At 39.2% G+C, this 25,171-nt stretch overlaps 1 protein-coding gene across 1 annotated transcript in view; it reads left to right on the top strand.

The window, feature by feature from the left end:
* The first annotated feature begins 882 nt into the window (after positions 1 to 882).
* The window catches only part of LOC139737878 (blastula protease 10-like), a 29,200-nt gene continuing 4,911 nt past the window's right edge, over positions 883 to 25,171 (top strand). Inside the window, exons 1-9 of the mRNA XM_071648550.1 lie at positions 883 to 949; positions 1,403 to 1,523; positions 5,036 to 5,105; positions 5,933 to 6,127; positions 6,817 to 6,958; positions 8,981 to 9,094; positions 15,949 to 16,046; positions 20,350 to 20,474; positions 23,773 to 23,925. Coding sequence (XP_071504651.1) covers positions 5,972 to 6,127; positions 6,817 to 6,958; positions 8,981 to 9,094; positions 15,949 to 16,046; positions 20,350 to 20,474; positions 23,773 to 23,896 — 759 coding nt within the window. The 5' untranslated portion in view covers positions 883 to 949; positions 1,403 to 1,523; positions 5,036 to 5,105; positions 5,933 to 5,971 and the 3' untranslated portion in view covers positions 23,897 to 23,925. The remainder of the gene's footprint in view (positions 950 to 1,402; positions 1,524 to 5,035; positions 5,106 to 5,932; positions 6,128 to 6,816; positions 6,959 to 8,980; positions 9,095 to 15,948; positions 16,047 to 20,349; positions 20,475 to 23,772; positions 23,926 to 25,171) is intronic.

The following is a 25,171-nucleotide window of genomic DNA, read 5'->3' as shown; positions in this document are numbered from 1 at the left end:
CTTTAATTTGTCTGCTTCCGCTTGCGCCTCGGAATTTGCTCTCCGATCTTCAGGCACAGGTAAGCAAACGACGAATGCTTTGTTCCACTTGAAAAGTGCATAGTAGTTTGTACCACAACGTGTTATACAATAATGAACTTCGTCTGACAGGCTTGTCTGATGGTGCTTGACATCATTATACTATATACTGTATGATACTATGCCTAGCATTTCTGGCAACGTACTTTTTTTTAACATGCATGATTTGAAGGCATTTCTATTCAAATAAATTTCGCCGTCATTATGTCCAGCTCGGTTTATAATTAGCTGCGCTTTACGTGTCGGCAGAAAAGTGCGAGCCGTCATTTGCTTGTGCTTACTACCCCAGTAGCGCATCCTCTTTATTTTTTGTTAAAACAAAAGAAATAAAAAGAGAAAAAATGAGATGAAACCGGGAAGAAGGACAAAAAATATTCTCTCCCCCCCCCCCTTTACGAAATTCGTAGACGGCTGCTACCCTCCACCATTTTGCAGGGCACATTTATACAGTATTACGGGAAAAAAAACAGATCTGATAACAAATCTTTCCGCCTCCTCCCCCCCCCCCCCAACAAAAAAAAACAATTAATAAATAAATAAAAAGGCCTGAAAATCAAATTACCCTCAGTTTGCTTCTGTAATAATTATTATGTCGCAACACCTGATTAGATATCAGCGACGAGAATAATGTATAATAATCTCCCTAAAGTAAAATTATTTTCAATCAAATACATGCCACATATTACATGTTCATAGGTTTATGTGTGAAATTTGTGCACATTACATTTTGATTCATTGGCATAGAAAATGTTAAAGCAATGAATGACCTGAAAACGCCATTTGCCAATAACTTTCTTTCAGTGCTCTTCAAACCTCAAGGTCTGGGACATCTCAAATGCTATTCGGTATGCCTTCTGCAATTTTGATGGCGGTAAGTTTCGTCAGTCTTTTTTCCAATGCTGAAGTACAATCACTCGTGCATGATAGGCAAATACATAATTTTTATTTTACATGTTTATAATAAATGTGTGTGTGAATGACTGAACCGCTATACCCATTGTTTTTTTTTCCCGATCAGCGATAACTTGTTAGATAGTCACTACGTTGTGTGAACATCATGTTTACAAGTCTTGCATATCATGTTAGTCCTTCTTTTCAGTTCGTATTATCTAATGTCCCTTCTTATCAGGTGGTCCGCTCATGGGTTATTGTTGTTTTGATTTTTGCTTACTTTTCGGTTTAGCAGTTTTGTTTGTTTCATTTCATTTGATTTGGTTGGTTGTTTTAGTTGGTTTGTTTTGCATAATTTTATTTAAAAGCGTTGCAGAAGGTTGTATGAAAACACGTTTGCCATATTATACTTGTCATTGTCTTTGATTTCCAGATCAAACTACAGTGACTTCAGCCGTGAATGAAATAACCAACAAGATCCCGGATGTTACGTTCCAGGAAACCACGTGTTCTGATTCAACCCATCATGTCAGTGTTCAGTCATCTGATTCGGGGTAATTTCTCATGAATGTAAAAAAAAAATGTTTACAGGTGTAAACGTTAACCCCTGTTGAAGAGCTAGACCGTTGCATGTAGATAATGACAGGTTTACACGGGATAAAATGTACAAATTAAACGGCTGACAGGTTATGTCTCCTTTTCGATTTCCGTTTATTGTGATATTTTCATCTGAGGAAATGAAAAATAATGGTTAAGAAGTTCTTCGAATATTTGCCCGCTCTTCCCATTATGGCCCTAAATGCGCTGCGGGCACTGCAAATTATATCTTGTGATTTTGTTTGTCACTGGGGAACATAGGATCCCAGTCAATTTAAAACTCCTGCCAATCAAATTCATAAAATGGTCATTCAAATTCAACGATACTATATGCATCATTGTCTGTTGGTCATTCAATTTAACACAAAGAGCAATCAAATTTGTTTTAGCGCACTATACGAACAGAGGTGTTAGACATATACGAATTTGAATTGACGAATACCGTTGTTCATAGTGTCAAATTGGTGGGTGCACGTCACGAGGCCGACACCCATGAGTCATACAGCCAACGAGTCATGCAACTCACAAGTCATACAACCCGTGAGTTGTACAGCTCACGAGTCATACAAGTCCATGAATTCGAGCAGCTAACAAGGCCCTCGAGACCGACACATTAAGCCCCGTGTTGTGTCTGTCGAACTCGTGGGCTGTTTTTATACCTAGTGTCCAACTCATGGGCTTTATTTGTCGCACGCATGGGCCGTATGATTTGTGAGCTGTATCTCTCATGGACCTCATGTTCAGAAAATAGGTGATTTTTTGAGTGAAAAGAACTCGTACTCTGGTTTTGCGAACCAGAAGCCCTAAAAAATCCATTTTAAGAGATGGTCTGCAATGACCTTTAACTATATACATATGCTCAGATTGGAACGGTGAACTGGCTTATCAATTATAGAATGCAATAAAGCTGGGGGTCTTTTTCAGCCTCACTGGTGGCTAACAAAATTGTTTGATTGAATTCAGTTCAAATTCAGTTCAAATTCAGTTCAAATTTATTTCATATTTCCATTTTCTCAATGATGACATTACAAAATTATTGACAACAAAACAAGAGTACAAAATATATACAATCATGTCTTTTGATTGTAGAAGAAAATGAAAAAGAAAATATACTTGACACAAATGTACATGGTCACATCGTATGAAAATGTCACTAGTAAGTATAAGAAATATGATGGGGCCTACATAAAAGCTGTAAAGCTTGTAAAACTGTAGGTTCCCGAGTTCATAGGCATATAATTTTACACGGAGAACGGATATGTTTCTCTTGACCAACTAAAATTACACCAGTACAAAAAAAAATAGATGAGTAATAAACTAATGAACCACATAGATATCGCACAAACCAGACTGCATACAAATCTCGCAGTGTTTGAATAACAAAAATGCTGTATTATTAAAAGATGTATCGGTACCATGAAATAACTTAAGTAACTTGGTGCTGCGGACAAGGACAAAAGACTGGGAGCATAAAAAGGTTGCTAAAGGCTTGGTAGTGTGTATCCACTAAGTAATAACTATTTTAATTTGCGTTTGAAGGTGAATAAAGATAAGGAAGAAGTGATATCTAGAGGGAGATCATTCCAATATCTGGGTCCAGTATATATAATTGTCTTCTTTGCAAAAATAGTGCGAGTACGGGGAAGGTGATAGGCGTCACTCTGGCGAGTGGGATAACAGTGGATAGAACGATTCCTTTTGAACATGTGGATAAAAACAGATGGTAATTCATTAGTTGTTAGTTTATACATGAAAATTCCGAGATTATAATAAAATAAGTCTGAAATTTTCAGAATTCTGTTTTGATGGAAAAAACAATTGGTATGGGCAAAATGATTTTGCCAGTGTGAAATCAAGTCGATTGTGTAATTGCATTTATTCAGCTACCTATTAAAGGGGCATTACAGACGATTTTCATTTTTTCATATCATGTAGTGCATAAATCAACAGCTCCGTGTATAGACTTGTGGAAATATCGTGGCCTTTGAGCAGAGAAACCAATAATCTGAAAATCTTAAACAAATTACACTGAACAGTGTTGATGACATAGGAGCCTCACATATTTCTGAAATGTAGCAGTGTAATTTCATTACTATACCGCTTGCTTAACAAGTTCACCTGTGTAGAATCTATGCATTCCTAATTCTTTTGTTCTGCTTCCTTGAGCCCCAATTCATGAATTCTTGTATTGTTACAAAATTGGTACAAATATTGAAAACATTGTTATGTTACAAATTGTTACAAATTTTGAAAACATTATTTTTCTTTATCCAGTCACTATAAATTCTGAAACTCAGTACCCAGTGTAACTATTTATATACCCAACAAATGAGAAAGTAAACACTTTTTCAAGTTTATGTTTCTCATAGAGTTTTTGGCGAAATGTTAGCGTATTATGTACTATATGGAAGGTAATTTAATTGGGTATCAACTTGGTGAGTCAATGAAAAGGAATACTTTTCGCACGAGTGAACACCTTTGTTTTTCTCTTCCAAGGTATAAAAGTGAAAATTGAAAAAAAAAATGATCAAGTTGTCATTCATGCGTAAATGCTCTTCCATGTAACAATAGGAAGAAAATATAAATTTAACACAATAAAGATCATGGGTTCAGTTGCAAAAATATACCTATGATATCTGTAAAATCTTTAAAGCCCAGAAGAATAAAGGCTGAAAATATCGAAGAAAATGAAGAATATTCTGTCAAATCCTAATTCAAATGAAATGAGAGAAGAAGCCACATTAACAAAAATTGTAGAATTTTGAATTGATTTCTCAAATAAGGAAAATTTTTATTTGGTTCTTGAATTTGTCTCATGAATTCTTAAATTACTAAATTGAACGAATGAAATAAAGATATTCCGTTCATTTAATCATCTTTGAGCCCTTACTCCCAATGTCAATTGGAGTTTGATTTGACAGAAAATTCTTATTTTTCCGCCCTTAAGTTTCCCACTTTCACTTTGCTTGAGGTTATAAAGAGATAAAAAGAACGAAAATTCATTTTGTTTTGTTTTTTATTCGTGTCTCTCATTGTGTTAAACTGGTCTTTTGTTATCATTGTTATCTAAAAGGGCATTTGAAAATGAAAGACGATATGTCAATTTTGGCAATATGCACTTTTGTTCCTTGGAGGGCAAAAACAAATGTGTTCACTCATGAGTAAAGTTTCCCTTTATATTTACCTACTAAGTTGATAGCCTATTAAATTTCCTTTAATATGGTATATAATACGTTAATTTTCATCAAAATCTTCTATGAAAATTTTGAACTCGAAAAAGTGTTTACTTTTTTTTTTTTTTTGCTGAATGTAGTTGTTCAAATATAAAAGTCTGAGAATCTTCCGGAGGTCCCCTTTAAAGTGACTCGCATTAACGATTACTCGGCATTGCCAATATGGTGGCGCTGTTACACCGCGGTGTCCACATAACATACTTGAAACTATCATCAAAAAAATGGTTTCTTAACAGGTGTTATTCACATATTGGACGGACATGTGGTGACCAGAAGGTCAACCTTCAGGCTTCTGCGTGCACAACTGTAAGTAACGCTGAGCAGACGGTTGTTGCATTCCTGTTCTTTGTTGTTGTTGTTGTTGTTTTGTGTGTGTGTGTGTTTGTTTGTTGTTGTTTTTTTTGGGGGGGGGGGGTTAGAATTAACACGAATGTTTTTGTTCACGCCAATTGAATTCGATCTTCAAACTCATTCAAAATTGTGAATGATGTTTATGATTACCTTTCATTTCAACCCATCAAATAACGGATAATTCCTTCAAGCATAAGAAGTAAACGATTGACAATATTGATATTTGTGGCAAAAGAAAGATTGGGAGGATTCTTGAAATGCCATTTTAATTTCTGCATGGTGGGAAAAAAAAAGGTCACACTCCTAACATCTCTGCTTGAACTATAGCAAGATGGGAAAATAATGTAACTGTCATATCTCATAATATCCGATTTTTAAAAAAAGAGAAATTACGAGAAGCACAATTATTTTGGAAGTTTCCATTCTCACTTTGGTTCTGTCTGTCTTCTCTACCTTCAGAACCTTTTTCATCTATCAGTCACCACGATATTTGACTGAAATCCCTGCAAAAAAAAGGTCAAAAATTATTATTTTTCATGATATCTAATGATGTGTCTTTGCAATTTATTGCACTGGGAATGCGTGCAATTGTAATGGAAAATGTGAGATAAGACCTTCAAACCTTGGAATAAATTGTCGATTTGAATTAAGATGAACAATCAAATCCCGAATACAAGACGTTAGGCAATACATGTATTTCGATAGGTTTTTATGTATATAATTCATCGGACGCAATCGCCACTATCAAGTGTTGCAATCACATTATTACTTCGTTGGTGTAGGTAGGCGTCACCATTCATGAGTTTCTACACACACTGGGAATGTCCCACGTGCAGCAGAGGAGTGACAGCGCGGACTACGTCGACAAAATCGAAGCAAACGTAATGGACGGCTTTGTAAGCCAGTTTGCACCCAACCCAAACATGTGCTTGGAGTGCACTTACTTACCTTGCAGCGTCATGCACTACGGCGCCTACGTAAGATTCCATACATTGTTCTTACAAGATACACAAGATTCTTACATTATTCTAATTTAATTTTCAAGATTTTTTTTCTCCAGTTGTTGCTGTTTGTACTTCCCATGAATAAGACCGCATTTTTCAAACTATCATAATGAGGACCAAGTGGGGGGGGGGGGGGGATCAAATGCGAGTTCCTGCTATCATTCAAGAACACAACACAAAAACCCTCAAAACTACTTCTCCGGAAAAAAAAAATCGTTAAGTTTGTTTTCCTTTTTTATGTGTGTTCCTCTGTTTTGTTTCTGCCACATGATATATTGTGTTCTTGACGTATAAAAACAAAAGTGCCGTTCTACCGTTAAGTTACATTTAAAGAATATATATCATGAAGACAATTGTACAACCTCAAATTAATGTCATTCTTTATATTATTCACTCTTTGTACTAATTTTTCTTTAAAAGAATATGCTGAAAATACAGGTGATAATAATATTATTATATTTTCGGACCAAGATGCTATTATAGATATTTCCCGTGTTACTTGATTTTATCACACATCGTTTATACAATCTTGTTTAAGCAAAACCGCTGATAAGCAGAGGTAGCCTTGGTTTTTGATCTCTCGCAATCGCTGTAGCGAGATGAGCTTGAAGTATATTATCGTCAATACATTTGCATGCTCCTCGTTTTTCTTGTCGTTGTAGGCGTTCAGCGTGAGCAAGGGAACTTCTCCGACACTCCAGCCCAGGGACCCCTTGAACCTGATCACGATGGGGATCCAGAAAGGGCTGACTGCATATGATATATGCACAATTAATAGAGAATATGGACTTACTGACGCAAGAAGTGAGGAAAGAGACACTAAGTAAAATCGTGTTCCGCCCTCCCGCTCGTCCACCCTCCCCCTTGCCCTCCCCCTCCTCTCCCCCCCCCCCCCCAGGTGGTCTTCTGCACCGCACGGGCGTTCCCGAAATTTCGGGAAAGGGGTATATTTTCGGGGTTAAAGGAAATCCGAAAATATTGGTTGATATAGGGGGCCTTTAAGTATTTTTATAGAATGTTTATCATTAGGGATAATTTTCAAATATTTCCCGAATACTAGTAATCCTGAAATAGGCTTCCGGGGTAGTTTCAAATGACCGGGGGGGGGGGGGTCGAAATCGAAATTGGGGTAGTGGAGCTCCTTGGTGTTTACCAAATCTCCCGAATGTACTTATACTGACGACATGTTTTGCTGCAATACATACCGGGCCGCCCTTCTCGAAAATTATTGTTCATTTCGTCGACGAAATGACTGATTTGATTACGATTATAGGCTATGCGACACTTGCGCCCCATAAAAACTACGGTCTTTGTGAATAAACCATAGACAAGATTGTACCATCTCCGTGAATTTGGGCCCTTGAGTCTTGCGACGGGGCCCAGATAAGCTAACTTGATATTTTTGATAAGTAAATTGTTTCTACTATGTTCACGGCAGATCCAGGGGGTGGGCTGGGGTGGGGGAGGACCCACATATTTTCTTTTTTCCTATTAAAAACACATGGTCCAATTTGTCACCAAACCCAGTGTGTTATCAAGATGGTGACAATAGTACAGGGACCCCAGAACCCCTCCAAAAACACAGGAAAAATTTTCAAAGCTGGAAATATTCTGAATATACCGAGTGGAATTTTAATGTCATTTATAGTAGATCGATACAAGGGGTTGGGCGGGGATTGTTTTGTTTTGTTTTGTTTTATTTTGTTTTGTTTGGGGTTTTTTTCACATTTAAGTCTATTTTAGCTGCATAGTCGAATTTTCAAAACACTGTGTACTTTTACCAGTGTGATGGCATAAGAAAATGGACACCACGCCCCATACAAGCTCTCAAAGGACCTCGCCCCCTTCCCAAGTTTGCAGTATTTTGAGGAGTCTGCAAGAATGCCTGGGTTGTTAACATTGGTAAAGAACTGCGTACACAGGCGAGCGCGAGACCCCGGCTCCCTTGTTGTGTTAGCGTTATCACTATATATATATATATATATATATATATATATATATATATATGTATATATATATATACATATATATATATACATTAATTTGGCTTTTGAATACAAGGCAAATTGACAGGAGATAGTGCAAAGTTAAAACACACAACCAAGAGTTTTGCTTGTAACAATATACAGTAGGCAGATTGAATCGGTAATCAATAGCTCGAATATCTTTTTTTTTTTAAATGAATAGTGGCGAAACATGTCCATATCACCGTTACATGCATACCCTACCAGTCTGCTATCAAATACCCATGTTAGCTATATAAAGTTCACTTGCAACTATGCAAGCAATCATTGCGGGGGGTTATTAAATCAGAACAAATCAGAAATCAAAAGGAAATTCCAGGCCAGAAAATGAAGAAAGGATCTATAAGACGTGTCAGTCAATGCGGTCGGTCGGGACAACTGAACATCGAGGCATCGAAGCATTTCTAACTTGCTATTATGCTGTGCAAATATCATGATCAGCATAAGTGTTCTGTCTAAGAGTCAATTCAAGCGACTAACACTGGATTACTGTATTTCCTGCCCTTTAACTTAGCTTATAAATCTAAAACTGATGCTGCCCTTTCTTTGCCATTGCTCTGTCTGGGAGGCGTTGTCAAAGCCTAAGATATTCTCTACGGTTGTTATAGAATTTCTCGTGTTAACAGTTGAACGCTTGCACAGGTGACCATCACATCATCACTGTAACTGATGATTTTACTTTAAAAAACAAACAAACAACAACAGCAAATACTGAAAAACGTTATTCACCGAACACAAGTTTATGGAAGGTACGCTTTTCCTAGATATTAATGAATTGAATTTCATCTCATTATTCCAATAGCTTGCGATTCCCCTTCTGGCTGCAAATTTGGGACTGACTTCGATGGGGAGTTCGCTTGCGATTGTATGTGTGCCTCTGGCCTAACTGGGTCTGATTGTGGAACCTTCCAAAGTGGTAAGAGTATTATGACCAGAACATTTGCCAATAATTACCGATAGTCAGTTGAAAATCATGTTATTTCTAACTTTACATAGTAGGCCTACTTCGAAAACGCGTCGATTGCAATATTGAACCGTATGGTAACAATCTAATAAAGTCGCAGTTATCAACCGAGAAACTGCTTTAGTTGAATTAAGAGGGAGAAAGTATCAATTTGATTTGTAAGTGTCATTTTTATATCATATTGTATATGCTGATGCAGCCCGAGAGTCAAACATCACGTAAAACAGGCCAACGAGAAATAATGTCCCATGAGAGAATGTCGAGCTGGTGGGCCTGTTTTATCTACTGCTGAGTTCATGGGTTTCATTTGCCGAGTGCCCATCTCGTGGGTCTCATTTGCTTATTATAGTGTCTACCTCGTTGGTTTATCTTATTTGATGTCGAGCTCGTGCACTTCAACATCTAGCTAGTGGTTGTATAACTTGTGAGCTGTGTAGCTCGAGTATCAGTGTTAATCGTATCAGTGTAAATCAGGGCTGTTTCTTGTGAAAGTGCTTGGAACTCAACCGTTCTCCAAAGCCGATTTTGACACCTCCCCGATTAATACTAACAACAAAGCTGATATGGTATAATCTTCAAGTATAATTCTCTTGAAATTTATATGTCAAATTTGTGTCCGGATATCTTCAGTTGAGTAATTCCTATCTTTATGAAATTAATCTTTGCGCAATTTCTATTGGTGCGTCGCCTTAATTCTAGCTACAGTCGTATATCGCACATTTAAAAAATGAAAAGAAAAAAAAGAAGGGATAGCAAAGAGAATCTATCATCATAAATACATGGTCATTATGCACTAAAACATGAATCAGTTGCCTTCCTATCTGTGAGGTAACAGACCATTAAGCCCCGGTCACACAGCACTCCATCGTCACGTCCAAATCACGTACAAGAAGTTATGAAAATCTGGTGGACGTGGTCGTAAGTGGTATTTTTGGGGTCAATTTTGGTTTGGCCGTGCTTTGTATACGGGGTATGGCCGTTGGTGGCTGTTCCATTGCTGAAGCACTGTCTAAGCACGGCTAACCACGCCCAGCCACGTGTGCGTACGCGGAAAAATTCATTCTTATTTTGTCAGCGATAAGCCGCTAAATAACGAGTAACACGCGTCAGATAACCGTGCTCTGCCCGTGACAGACCGCTAGACTATCGCGTCTTTACCATGTCTCCCCAAGTTTTAATCACTGCCGGAACACGGATTATCACGTGTGTTGCACGGCTTACCACGTGTGCCGCCCGTGGTTGTTCGCGGAATAAAATTTTGAGCAGTTCAAAACATTTTACCGCGTCTGACGCCGTTCAGATTTTTTCCCGCGTCCTGCCACGGCTTTAAATCGCGGGAGACCACTTCTTGACGTGTTTTGGCCGTGATTAAGCCGTAAAGCGCTGTGTGACCGAGGTTTTAGATATTTTGAATTGATGGAAAAAGCATAGGTTCAAAGGGAATAAGACATGTTGTGATTATTCGGCTCTCATTATTAGCAGGCAACAGCTGTTTGTAATAACGTACCGAGTATCTTCATCAAAAGAGGCTTTGGATTCCCTAATGCTAGAGTCACACACGGCCGGGTCACAAAACGGATTTGATCCGAGTGAAAATGAGCGGGATTATTCCCGGAATGGTGGGTAATCTATGCTACACTCACACACGGCCGGATTTCGAACCGGTTCCATAAAGGAATTAAAACCGTATCGACCCGGTTCGAGCCGTAGAGACCTGCATCGAACCGTATAAAAATCCGCTGCCCCAGTCACACATTGCTTTACGATGGGTTACGTCCGCCGCGGATAGATACGGATGAGTGGACGCAGGGGGACGCAGCGTGGACGCAGGCATCTGCAGGGACGTATGTAGACGTAACTGTCCGTAACTCATCCGTAAAGAAACGCAAAATGACGTCGCCAAACCTGCGAGATTTTGAAAAGTTCAAAATTTCGCAGAGGGACGCCAAACTTACACAAGTAACCGTAACGAAACGTAACTATCCGTAACTGAACCTAACTTCCCGTGGCTTGGACGCAGACCATCCGCAAAAAAAATTTACCTCCCGTCCGTTTGCGTTCGCTTACGTCCACCGTAAGTATCCGAAATCATCCGGAAGTTAACGTATCACAGCAGTTTCGTCCGCTTACGGATATTTACGGACAGCTACGGATGCTGCGGACATTTACGTCCTTCGACGTTTTCCGTTTTCCACTCGCATGGGAACACAGAAACTCGTGGGAAGCCACACAACTCGTGTTGCCAAGCTGCAGCGCCTTTACCTGAAGGAATGCTACAACACAGTCGGAGCGGTGGAGAGGCAACCGCATGGTCAATATGAAATTTCTCCCACAATTAATTGTCATTTTAAGTGGCACCCATATACCACGTATATTCATGACATCGGTTGACTCTTGGTGTTGAACTTTTTTCTTCCACTCTTCGAATGTATATTTTTCGAAAAAATTAATATTTTGGGTAGGGGATGGGGTGACAGCATTTTATTCACTTTTCTGGCCGGGGAAGGTGTGGGACAGGGGCAACTATATAAAATGAGAACAAATTTAGTATTTCTCTATAGTCTTACCCACTTTACGCTCCATCGAATGTGTATAACATTTTTTTTTTATTGTACTTGGGTGTGGGAGGGGTGTTTGAAAGTCTTGATGTCTTTTTTTTTCTGGAAATTTAATAAGCATTGCTTTATTATAAATATCTCCGTAACATAACCCAGTAAGTCATGAATATCGCTGAACAACGACAGCGTAACCACAGTTTCTCTATTCCATGACTGTAAGTAATATTTTCTGACTCTAATGTTTAACTTATCGATCTATATTGTATTTTATTTGTGGTATAATGATGTTATATATTCTTTACATTTGTGACGTTTATTCATATTTGAGTTGCACAAACAAAATTCAAACTTCAAGTTCAAAATTTCATATATCTTTTATTATTGTAAAGCAAATTAAAGGATTACGTTTTTTTCACAACTTGTACGTAATTCAATTTCAGTTTTCCCCAGTGTACAATTTAAGACAGTCCAAAATGCGATAACCTTGCTGTCATAGTACACTGACTTAGCAGGGATCGTAACAGCAAACCATATTGTCCATGATTATTCATAACAATCTGTAACTATCCGTAACTATCCGAAAATATCCGCAACTCTCCGCAAGTGTTCAGAACTATTATGTGCAAATTCGTAAGAATATCCGCAAGTGGACGCAAGTATTCGCATCTGGTCGTATCTATCCGTATCGCCCCGCATTTTCTCCCCGTATGTTTTGTACAAATTTCTGGTGACGGCAAAGGATCCGCGGGGTCCGCTGAAAAAAAAAAAGACTTTTTTGGACGTAACGCTGGACGCAGAGCATTATGTGACTGGGGCCTAACTGAATCCTTTTCGACCTCCATCGACCCGTGTCAATCCGCTTGTCATAATTTGTTGCATGAAGGCAATGCGGTATACGGCAAGGGTCCATACGGTTTTACGCTGCGGGTTGCAGCGGGTCGATGCGAGTCAGTCCGGGTCAATTCAGATATCAATACGGAATTGAAATCCATGAGAAAATTTTGAATATGACCAATTTTTTTTTTTTTCACCGCCGTTTCGTAGCCCCCGGAATCCATCAGGAATTGACACGGATTACGATGCGCTTCAGTGCGGATCTCTACGGATCGAAGCGGATCGATACGGTTTTAATTCCCTTATGGACCCGTGTGTGACTCTAGCATTATGATATTCTCCTCTCTCTCTCTCTCTCTCTATCTCTCTCTCGGATAAAGAAAAACACAACTTTCTGCTCAATTTTCAACTTTCAATTTTATTTTCATTTCCATTAAATAAACATGGAAAATTATTTACAATGCATCAACAGAACATATTTGTAATAATTTTAAAAACGTAAATTAACAAAATACATGTGATCATGAGTAACAACATAATTGCATTTTTTAAAGGTAGAAACTATATACATTATGCAAACTACAAGGATAGGAATGGAAATGGAGGGTCCCACTAAAAAGCCAAGCTTGTACGATATGGGACCCTCAGAAAAACATACAAATACAATACAAAACGAATAATGGCTACATAAAACTACAAACAAGTGCATGAAACAAAATCAAAGAAACCAATGTCAATTGAGATAAGATCAAATGCGGAAGGCACAAAAAAAAAAGATTAAGAAGGAGAGAAAAAGGAAAAAGAAGAAAAAATGATGAAGAAGAAGGAGAAAAAAGGAAAAAAACAAAGGAAAAAAGAAAAAGAAAAAATGAAAGTACAACACGCGCCATCGTGACTCTTCGGTTTCCGAAAGAATCCGAGATAATTAGACCTTATTGGTCATGTTTGATATTGTCCAAACGTCGTGAGATGATTATAAAACGGCACGAATTGCATCATGAACAATCAATTTGTCTATAACCCGCACATTGATATTGAATCCTGAAGGCCTTGTCACACGTTTCCGGGTGAGCTACGCGGGCTTGTTGCGAGTAGGAATTTTCCAGCACGTAGGAGAATTTTCTGTGGGCGAACAAGGATGTTGGCGGGTTCAATACTTGCGTCTTACCTGCTAGACGAGTGCTACTTACCTGCTACTTGCGTGTATTCCGTGTGACCTGCGTGAGAGCTTCGAAACCGATCCGTTTTCAATTACGAGCTGCATACGGGGACTGCGAAGTACCTGCTATAGGGAGTTGTCTGCGAGGTGGTGCCGGTAAGGGGCTCCTACTGGTGTTACGTGTACCTCTCCATCCAAACCCTGAGGAAGCCTTGAGGGTTGACTCGTGGGGAAAATTTTTAGCTACCAGGACCTCCCAGAAGTTGTCCCGCACCTGACATTACCTATGATAGCGCGTAACTCGGCCGTAGTTACCCGGAGGTGCGCACGCAAGTCCGACTTAAGGCCGTGTCACACCTTTCCGGGCAAGCCTTGCGTGCGACTTGCAAAGAACAATTTTGACTACCCGGAGGTCCCCGTAGATGATCCGCACATGACAGTACCTACCACGTATCTCAACCGTAGTCGCCCGGAGGTGCGCACGCATATTTTTTACCCGCAACCATGTTTAGGCCCTGTCACACCTTTCCGGGCAAGCTACTCGGGCTTGTTACGTGTAGGGATTTTCTAGCATACCGGACATTCCTGAGGGCGGAAAAGGATTTGAGCGAGTCAGCGCATGGTCTTACTTGATCGACGCGTTCTACTTAAATTATACTTGCGAGTATACTGTGTGACCTTTGTACCAGTCGCGTGGGGACTGACAACTCAGTGAAGGAATTTCTCTGATGGAATGGCTGAAATCCCACAGAATTTCATTATCTTGGCTGCATACGGGACTGCGAAGTACCTGCGTGGGAGTTGACTGGGAAGTGCTGCCGCTAAGGGCCTCCTACTGGCGTTCTGCGTGGACCTCTCCGGGCATTCCCGTGACTCACCCGGAAAAAGTTTTGGTCACGCTCAAAACTTGGCTGCGGTTAAATCGGACTTGTGTGAGCACCTCCGGGCAACTACAGGCGAGATTTGCGCTAGATACTGTCAGGTGCGGACCAACTGCGGAGAGCTCCGGGGAGTAAATTTGTTTCCCCGCAATTCAAGCCGCAAAACTTCCCCAGATACGGTATGACAAGGCATGAATGAAAATTGTAAACATTCTTGTTCTCCCGCTGAAAATCTTCTACGTGCTGGAAACTGCCTCCTCGCCACAAGCCCGCGTAGCTTGCCCAGAACGGTGTGACACGGCCTTAACTTACAGTCAAGTTTTGAGCATGACCAAAACTTTTTCCGGATGAGTCGCGGGGGTTGCCCACAGAGGTACACGCAGAACACCAATAGGAAATGCCCGTAGCTACCGCAAGTAACAGGCAGTTGACCCGCTTAAAGTACGTAAGCTGCCAGTGGATTTATGCTTATGCGATGGAAGAGCGTGTCATCTGCGGACATTCTACGAGCATACTAACAGTAATGCGGGTGTTTTACTGGCAAGGAACGGTGTCGAAACTGCCAGTATACGTGTAGCTGATCAGTTCTGCGGACGTCGATGGAGGGAGCTATATTGCAAATTGCCTGCATGCTGAGGGTCAGTAACTGCCTTTCTAGTTTAGACTCGGTTGAGGCCAAGATAATGACATTCTGTGGAACTTCTGCCATAACCAATTCTTTCCGAGGGATTCCTTCACCGATTGTCAGTCCTCACCCGCCACCAATGCGCCTGGTCACATGGAATGCACGTAAGTAGAACGTAAGTAGCACAGGTCCAGCAGGTAAGTCGCCTGCGAAAGTCGCCCAAATGCTTGTCCGCCTGCACAATTGTCCTGCGTGCTGGAAAATCCCCACACGCAGCAAGCCCGTCTAGCTTGCCCGGAAAGGTGTGACAGGGCCTAAACTTGACTGCTTGTTCAAAGGACTTTCGTGCGCAACTCCGGTGCGGTCCATCTGCGGAGACCAGCTCCGGGTAGCAAAAATTGTTCTTCGCAAGTCGCACGCAAGGCTCGCCCGGAAAGGTGTGACAGAGCCCTAAATTTAACGCCGTTGATGTATATCGAGGTAGAAATCCATTCAGATCCATGGTTTAGATTTATCCCGTGTGGACTGTAACATCGCAGGCGATATGCAGGTGTACATAACCCATCCACTTGTCATCTGGCGTGAATCATGGGACGGTTTGTGGCGTATACGCTGTACCCTAAGATTTGCATTGATAACGTCAAAATTTGCATAATGCGTGAGATAGATGCACACTACCTCCATGAGTTCGGATCAATTTTTTCCTCTTTCCTCTACCACTGTATTACTTCTTCTTCGTCCTTTTCCAGGGACAACAGGCATCGCATTGGATAGCGGTGAAACACATACCTTGAGCACCGACGGATTAACGTACGAAGAAAACCAGCAACTGAATTACATGGTTTACGTAAGTTCCCTAATTTGGTCGAAAATGAATCAAGACAAGGCAGATTTCCCACTGAATAAAAACTGTACAGAATATTTTTCCCCTATTTGCAACATCTATATTTACTGACAAGAATAATGCTACTGTGTGAAGAAAAAAAAAAGTGAAAGGAATAATCTTGTTCACCTAAGCCCCTTCGTCAGCATTTGCATTATATCACGGGCCTTGTAATTGCAAAATAGTTTTTCTTTTGATTAAAAAAAAAGTTACAATGTTTAAGGTCAAGAGTCAGAGAATTCGCGGCATATGTGGCCCATGATGTTTTTATGATATTGGGGCTATGTTGATCCTAGAGATTTCAGGATGATAATGGGGCCATTAACGCGTTATGTAGGCCTACTGTATTATGAATGAAATGCAGAGTTTGCGGTGAAAACCCATCAAAATGATGGGAAGATGTGTTATGGCGTTCTTGCAGGAAAACTTTCAACATAATATCATTACATTCACAAAAGTTCCACCATAATGAAAAAGCTGTTACTACATATCGTGGCGGTGTCGTGGCTGAGGGGATAAGAGCGCTCGTCTATCTGTTTTTTGAAATAATGAGGAAATAGGATTTCTGAGTCATTTTTTGGCATTTCGTCATAATAAAACACGGAAAACAGGATTTCAGAGCAAATCCATCATCCTGTGTTCCATTTTCAGTTGAAAATAGGATAATGAAATTTAATTCATTGCCCAGCTAGAATAGTCGACGGGAGACAGGAATTCCACGCAATATTCGATTTTTCGTCACCAGTTGTCGATCGGTCACTGAATGGTACTTAAATACCCTCATTCATACCAAGCCCGACACGTTTGCCCTCCAGCAAGGCACTTTGTCTACATTTGCTGCTCTCCACCAAGTAGTATGAATGGGTACCCGGTAGGATCAGAAGGTTTATGTTGGTTGATCAGCACGTGCGCGCCTGTAAATATGGCTTCAACTGGATGGAATGCTCCCCGGGAGTGGAAAGTGAGCGCCATCAGTGCTGGTTGGAAATAACAGATCCATTGACCATGGTGATCGCGGGTTATCATGCTACAGTCTGTGAAGAACAGATCCATTGACCATGGTGATCGCGGGTTATCATGCTACAGTCTGTGAAGAACAGATCCATTGACCATGGTGATCGCGGGTTATCATGCTACAGTCTGTGAAGAACAGATCCATTGACCATGGTGATCGCGGGTTATCATGCTACAGTCTGTGAAGAACAGATCCATTGACCATGGTGATCGCGGGTTATCATGCTACAGTCTGTGAAGAACATCGAGATACTTAACAAGTATCAAATGCGCTACATAAAACAAAGAAATATTCTATTATTCTATTATTTAAATTATGGACCCGCTGATATATTACTGCTTATTTTCGTCGATGAAGGGCAAGTAGTCAATCAGTTGTGATAGAGACAACTCGACGCAAGAATGCATCAAATTGAAAAAAAAAAACATTCCTTGTTCTGGTATTATAAAAACAAAACTTTTGTGTGTTTTTTTTTATTGTTTGCATTGAACTAAATGAAAAATACAAACTTTCAGAAATTGATCCGTTAATTGTAGATTAAACTTTATCATTAGTGAAGGCTCTTTGATACACTAAGAATTGTTGATATACGTGTATTTGTAGATGAGGTTCTGTGACGTTTAATGAAGCGTTGCGGGGGGGGGGGGGCAAAATACAATAGTTCTGGCGGGCGATACGCGTTTCGCCTATTATATATAAAGGGATGGTGTAGTGACAAACCTTTTATGGAATATGAAAGAGCATGCAATTCCAAGAGGGATTTAACATTTATTTTATGAAAATATGATTTGAAATTGTTTAGATATCCAAAACAGAGCAATCTTAATAAAAGGTAGGACCCGCCTTTTATCAGGATTGTTTAGTTTTACCTTGTTTTTGAATGTCTCAGCCATCCCAAACGATTTTCATTAAAGCTGGGTTCCCACTATCGTACGATCTATTACGAACGCCACGATTGGACATTCGTAACTGATCGTGGAAGTTTCGTTGAACTCGTCTGAAATTTCACGTTTGGAAACGAGGTTATGCGAGTCAATACGTGTTGCTTCGCTTGGATGCGATATGGTCACGATTAGTCTATTTCAAGCAATACGATCTGTCACGATCTGGTCTCCCGTTCAAACGCGATCCGATAGAATTGTCCTGATTGAGTCCATGATTGGTTCCGATCTGGATCCGATAGTGGGGGTGCTGTGGCAGAGTGGATAAGACTCCCAACTCCTTATCGGAGGACCCGAGTTCGATTCCCGCCCATGGTTTACGTCCTTGGACAAGATGTTTTTACCCACTATGTCCCTCTTGACCCAGATGTATAAATGGTATACCTGGCAACGCTGGGGTAATAATAATGGCAGGACCCTCTGGTAGAGCAGTAGCAACACTGAAGAGGTTTCCCTGGATAAATAAGACATTATGTATATATATATATATATATATATATATATATATATATATGTACCACTGTCATTGCGATCGAGATCCCCGATTTGGTGCGTGCAACTACGTTCTGATACGTTCCAATACGAATACCGCGAACCAATACGGGCTGTTGAGATAAGATACGATATCTTTCATGATCGGGGTCAAAAATGACCCCCATAAGGTGCGATTGTGCCCGAATGGGAATATTATAGTCCGGCTGACGATGTATTTCATTGTTTCCTCAACTTCTGCAGAGTGATTAGGCCTACTATCCACAACCATCAATTGATGAGGGCAAGGGTTGACGGGTTGAGGATGATGAGAACGTGACATTATATTGCAGTACTATTGTATTGTGAATGACGATTTTACGTTATCATCACATAGAAAGCATCACCTTGGCCAGCCACAACCTAAGATAGTCCCTCCTCTTAATCTTAAGAATTTAATAGATTATTGAATCGACCTGCCCATCCCCCCCCCAAAAAAAAAAAAAAACCAACTAGACGAATACATAAGATCAGATCATTGGTCCATCTTCTCCAGAAAAAAAAATCAAGACAAATGTTTTCACCTTTCTTTGAAATGCATGAAGAAAATATGATGAAATTGAAGCTAAAAAAGAGGATGGGATCTTTTTGAATGCTGACATAATATGTGTTATATACGCTCAATATAAGAAAGTTGGCCGAACTGATAGCATTGCTTGTGTGTTTGATTTCATATTCGCATAATATGTATCATATATGCATCTTTATTTCAAAATGTCGTTATCTCATTGAGTATTGAAAGTTTGATTTATTGTTTAATTTAACAGTGTTTTACAAAACCAACATACACACACACAACAGAAAGGTAACTCCCCTCAAATAATGTCACTTTTTAACAAACAAAAAGTCTTGCACAAAATTATTTCGCAGGGGTGTTGCTACACTTATTGACTAACTTCTATGTGAAAAATAATGACAGTGATCTTTATAGTCATGCACGAGTGACCTTACATCCACGACAATGGTCACTTTTCAAAAGTCACAAAAGTTATACTTTGTGGGATATGTGGAACATTCTGCTTCTGGTGGATGTTTCAGTGGTGTCGTTATTTTATATTTCATTGTGCCACCCCTCCCGGAATACAAAATTTATACGATTTGCGAATAAAATAAGGGCAAATGTGCAAAATAAGCAGAAGGAAAGTGAAAAGTCGATCCCGATCAACACGATCTGATTAGATAAGATTTGCTGCGTTTTGATACGATCCAAGACAATCTGATGCGATGATCATGATAAAAAATTAATCGTGTTAATCGTAGAACATTTTTGAACTGTCCAAAAATTGTCTACGATTAACGCGATTGCCACGATTGACCTCAAGATCTGATTCAATCTAATATGATCTGATAAGATCACCACGATTGCTTCACGATTAAGACCACGATTTCAATCGTGGCGCTAATCGTGATAGTGGGAACCCGCTTTAATTAACTTTGAATTCCTCTTAGAATGGTATGCTCTGTACTGTTTCATGAGTGGTTTCTTGGTATCTCGCAAAAAGTCAAAAGGCCAATCGTCATCTCCACCAATACCATAACCGCCTGCCTATGATTGACTGGCCGTGGGATGTACATACATAACATGATTACGCTTCAGCTCCCCCCCCCCCCCCATACGCAGTTTCTACCCCTCAGCATGGCTTAATGACGTCACTGGAATCTCTTTCATACATAAACTTGAAGAGAAATACTGTTGTCATTGACATCGTATCACTTCCATTGCTCCTTTCAATATCAGTATTGTACAACTGATTCCACTTCCATCGTTCCCTTAACTCAGAGCACAGATGAAAGTCTCCACATCAAGTACACTTTCAGAGAAATGGTAATCGAGGACGATGCTGACTGTTATTGGGATCAGTTCAACTACTGGGCGAATACAAGCGTCCTGTACTGCCCCTACACGTAAGTTGCACTATTTCTTTTCCCCTCATTACGTTGACATAATACGATAATGAATGCACAGTAAGAAAGAAAACATCAGCCCTCTCGCTTTCATAATTATTTTGTTCGCTCAGTGTGAAGTAACATGTTGGAGAAACATAGGTGGATCCAGGAATTCCGTTAAGGGCAGGCGCCTTAGTAAATTTACAGAATTAAAGTTGAATAGAGCGCTTCTATCTTTCACCTCGTGTGAAATCTTGTACAATCACACTCGTGACCATTCACTATTTGTATATCAATTACAGCGTAAATACTGAGACAAAAGCTATAACTAAAGCATAAATAACATAACTGAGGAAATCGAAGACTGAACGTCAAATTACTGTTGCTAAATCTGACTTTGTTTACTTGTTTTAAAGTGAATAAATTTGTGAAAGAATCAAACAAATCGAACTAGGAAAACCACAGAAGTGCAACTTCTGACAAGTGGTTGACGGATGCAATTAATAATTTACTCCAAGCAAAGAAAATCAGTCGATAAATACATCATACGCTTTAAAGGACTTCCGAATAAAATTACCAGCTGTCACAAAAATATGCAAAAATGCAATAAGGCAGTCACAGGAAAATAATATGAATAATATCACTGGTAGACCTATTATAAACGCGAAAATAATCTGTGTCAATTCCAGTCGCTTTGCTTAGTGGTATACCATTTAATAGCTTTCAATTACATTTTACAGAGACTAATTTCTGACCCGACAGCAAAGTTATGGTCTCTGCATGATGTATGAAGGAGAATGGGGGGGGGGGGGGGGGGGGGGGGGGTTGCTCTCGTTTTCGTACTAAAGACATACTAGAATTCTTCCGCAGTTGTTTATTTTTTGTCAATCTGATCATGATTGACACACCAGACTCCGCTCTGTTTTCTAAATTTTAAAATATTCTGTTCTGAATTCGAGACTTTCATGATGCTGGTCTTATTGGTGAAAATATGTACTAGCGCCTGTATGTAAGCATTGCGAGTACTTGACGACAATGCTTTGATTTGATTTGATTCGATTTGATTTGATTTGGTTTGATTTGATTTGATTTATTGATTCCTGTATTATCATTGTACATGAACATACATGTACATGTATATATACATACATTGTTGGAGCCATACATATACATGATCACCAGTTGTTAACAAAATATCATTTACTTCATTGTCTTTACACAATGTACAGCATTGTGTCAATGCCTAGAGCAGTGAAATGGCTGAAAGAAGTTGCCCATACAATGTTGCGATATGAAATGCGCGATAATATTAACGAATTGTATAACATAAATAGAATATTCTTAGGGACATAATACCTTAACGTATGAAGTAAACCAACATTACGAGACACCTTATCAGAGATATATTGCACATGACCGTTCCATTTCATATTTTCATTTATATATATTCCGAGGAATTTAATACTTTCTTTTTGTTCCAATCCACTATAATATTCAAATGTTGCATTTCATTTTTATGCTTCATTTTATGGAAATACATAAAATTTGTCTTTTTTTAAATTGAGTGATAATCTATTACTCTTAAACCATGTAGATAATTTCGGTAATTCAGTATTGAGAGTTCTTCGGAGCGAATGAAAATCAGAATGGGAACAGAATACATTGGTGTCATCGGCAAACATAATATATTGCAGTGATTTAGACGAGTTTGAAATATCATTCACATTCACTAGAAATAATAGCGGTCCCAATGTGGATCCTTGTGGGACTCCACATTGTATAGGTAATGCTTCAGAGTTAACAGATTCATAGTACACATATTGCTTTCTATTCGACAAGTAATTTTTGAACCATTCAACTGGAATGCCACGAACTCCATAGCACTGCAATTTACCTATGAGGATAGTGTGGTCAAGAGTGTCGAATGCTTTGCTTAGGTCCATGAAAACATGTTTTTGTTCAGCTGAGGCAGTCGACACTCTATCGTACAATTTGGCTAGTGTCATATCTTTAGAATGAAATTTCCTGAAACCATACTGGTCTTGGTTAAATATACCATACTTTGTCAAAAAATAATCATACAGTCTCTAATAAACAAGCCTTTCTATTACCTTAGAAATACCAGGAAAAATAGAGATAGGACGGTAATTTGTTACTAGAGAGGAGTCATATTTTTTATATATTGGAATAACTTTTGCAATTTTACATGCATTCGGAAATATACCAGTTGAGAAGGACAAGTTTCAAACATGTACTAAAGGTGTCATTACACTACCAACAATAAGTTTTAAAAGATACGTGCTCATTTCATCATGACCAATTGTATAACTTGATTTAATGAGGGCACAGTGTCAAGAATCTGACTATAATCTGTTGGTTTAAAAAATAATGAAGTATCATTAGTTTTGACGCACCTAAATACTGCGAAATATCAGTTTGTGTGGGATCTATTTCTAAAGCTTGACTAGAACCGTTATTGACAAAAGACTCATTAAAACAACATGCTACATCCCAAGGGTTACAGAGTGTTTGTCCGTCACACATAATTTGAAATGTTGACACATTCTTTTGCTTAGCAATAACATCATTAATAACTTTCCAAGTGGCTGACATATTTCCAATAGCATTTTGAAAGGCTTCTGTATTAAACATCCTAGAGAAAGCCTTATAGTTTGTGTCAATTTATTTCTATATAATTTACATCGATAAACATTATCATTATTAGGATACCATAAATTGTATTTATGTAACATATTTATTTTCTTGATTGATCGGAAAATTCCTTTTGTTATCCATCGATTTTGAATTTTCTATTACTTTTCCTTTTAATTGTGGGCATATGTTTGTCAAAATAAGAAAAAGAAATATATCCCAGAACGCATCATATAAGCAATATTTGGGTCTGCGCAAAGTAATACATCATCCCACGTTTCCGTGATTAAATCGTCGTTGAGTAATGATATATTTTCTGATGTGAGTTTGCGCTTCTTCTTACTTTCTGTTTGCTTGACATGGGAATATTGTGTGTTGTACCGTACCTTAGGCAGTGCTCCACACTAACTTTTATTTTTGGTGGCCCGATCAGGCCACCAAATTCTTCATTTCTGAAATTTGGGTAGCCCGACGTGTGTTTTTGGTGGCCCCGGGCCACCGGGCCACCGTTAGTGTCGAACCCTGCCTTAGGTTATAACGTCTAACCTAAAGATATATATATGTATATATATATATATATATATATATATATATATATATATATATATATAACGTGCATTCTTTGCCATATACTCATTGTTCGTGACACATTTCAAATTCCCAGAATCTGTGGAGATCACTCAGGATTCTCCGGAGTCACGTCATCCAACTTCTTCTACGCCTTCTTCCATAGTGATGACTTCTGGAATGAAAGAGGATTTGTGATTGACTTCGAAGTGGTAGCATGACGTGGATGACGAATGAAAGTCTGAAAAAGGTAAAAAAAAATGAAAAAAAAAACTTTCAAGAAAGTTATACAGATATGTGTATCAGTAAATTTTGTTCCTTCTGATGACTCCTGATTATGTCCGCTGAGACTTTTTTCAGCACTTAATGTGTTTCTGAGGGTATATTTTGTTAGGTGTAGGGAACCTCATTAGTTCATGTCACATAGGCAAAAGTTTACTCGAAACTTCAGTATACCAAGGCAGGACAGCATTTCGTGCGACCGTCAGGTAGTCGGCTTCCGCTGGCAGTCTACTTATTAGATTATGTTTAACATTCTGGGATCTGAAAGATTTCCAGATTCTAATGTTCTAAAGCCTTAATTTATGTTAACCTAATGCTAGAGTCACACACAGTCATTTTCAAAATTTTTGGTCATGTTCAAAATTTTCTCACGGATTTCAATTCCGTATTGCCTTCATGCAGGGAGGTGAAACACCTCCCTGCTTCATGCAACAAATGATGACAAGGTTTACGGTACGGGTCGAAGCGGGTTGACACGGGTCGATAGGGGTCGAAAAAGATTCAGTTAAGGATGTATTAAGCGGATTTTTTAAACGGTTCGATACGGGTTTTAATTCCTTATGGACCCGGTTCAAAATAAGAACGTGTGTGACTGTGAGTGTAGCATAAATTACCCTCCATTCCGGGACTAATCCAGCTCATTTTCATTCAGATCAAATCCGTTTTGTTACCCGGCCGTGTGTGACTCTAGCATTACTGGTCTGATCCATGTGTCTGGCCTTGTTGACCCTGTGGCAGCTTCATGCTGATTCACGCCATGTAAGCAGACACTGTGAAAAAGAAGTTGAAAGGCATGCCGGGAAGGAAGAGAGTTGGTCAGCAGCTCTGCTCCAGAGCAGACATGCAAATAAAGTCTTGATCCTTGCAAGGAGCTTCGTGTTTGAAGCTCCTTGATCCTTGCAACAGTATGCACCGTGTTCACATCTCGTGATTATTATCCCTATGTCATGTCATTACATGTCTCACGACCCTTCGCGATTAAACTCGGCCTGTTGGAGAACCCAATTGTATAATAAGGATGAACGAATTTCATAGACTATAACCTATCTAAGCTTAGTTTGGCCAAATACTTTATTCCAGCATCAAAATTCTTGTTAAAATTTACTATGATCAGAAGAATTTAATCCCAAAAACGATTCTCCAAGTGGAAAATAGGACATTGCGTACAAATTGAAAGTTTCGAGTTTATTACATGAAACAGTAAACATAAGTAC

The sequence above is a fragment of the Diadema antillarum genome, unplaced genomic scaffold (assembly GCF_040938485.1).
Source record: "Diadema antillarum isolate AM-2024a unplaced genomic scaffold, OU_Dant_1.0 scf00000029, whole genome shotgun sequence".
In the NCBI taxonomy this organism is placed as follows: domain Eukaryota; kingdom Metazoa; phylum Echinodermata; class Echinoidea; order Diadematoida; family Diadematidae; genus Diadema; species Diadema antillarum.
Note: the sequence above shows the minus strand (reverse complement) of the source record. Positions and strands in the feature narration are given on the sequence as shown.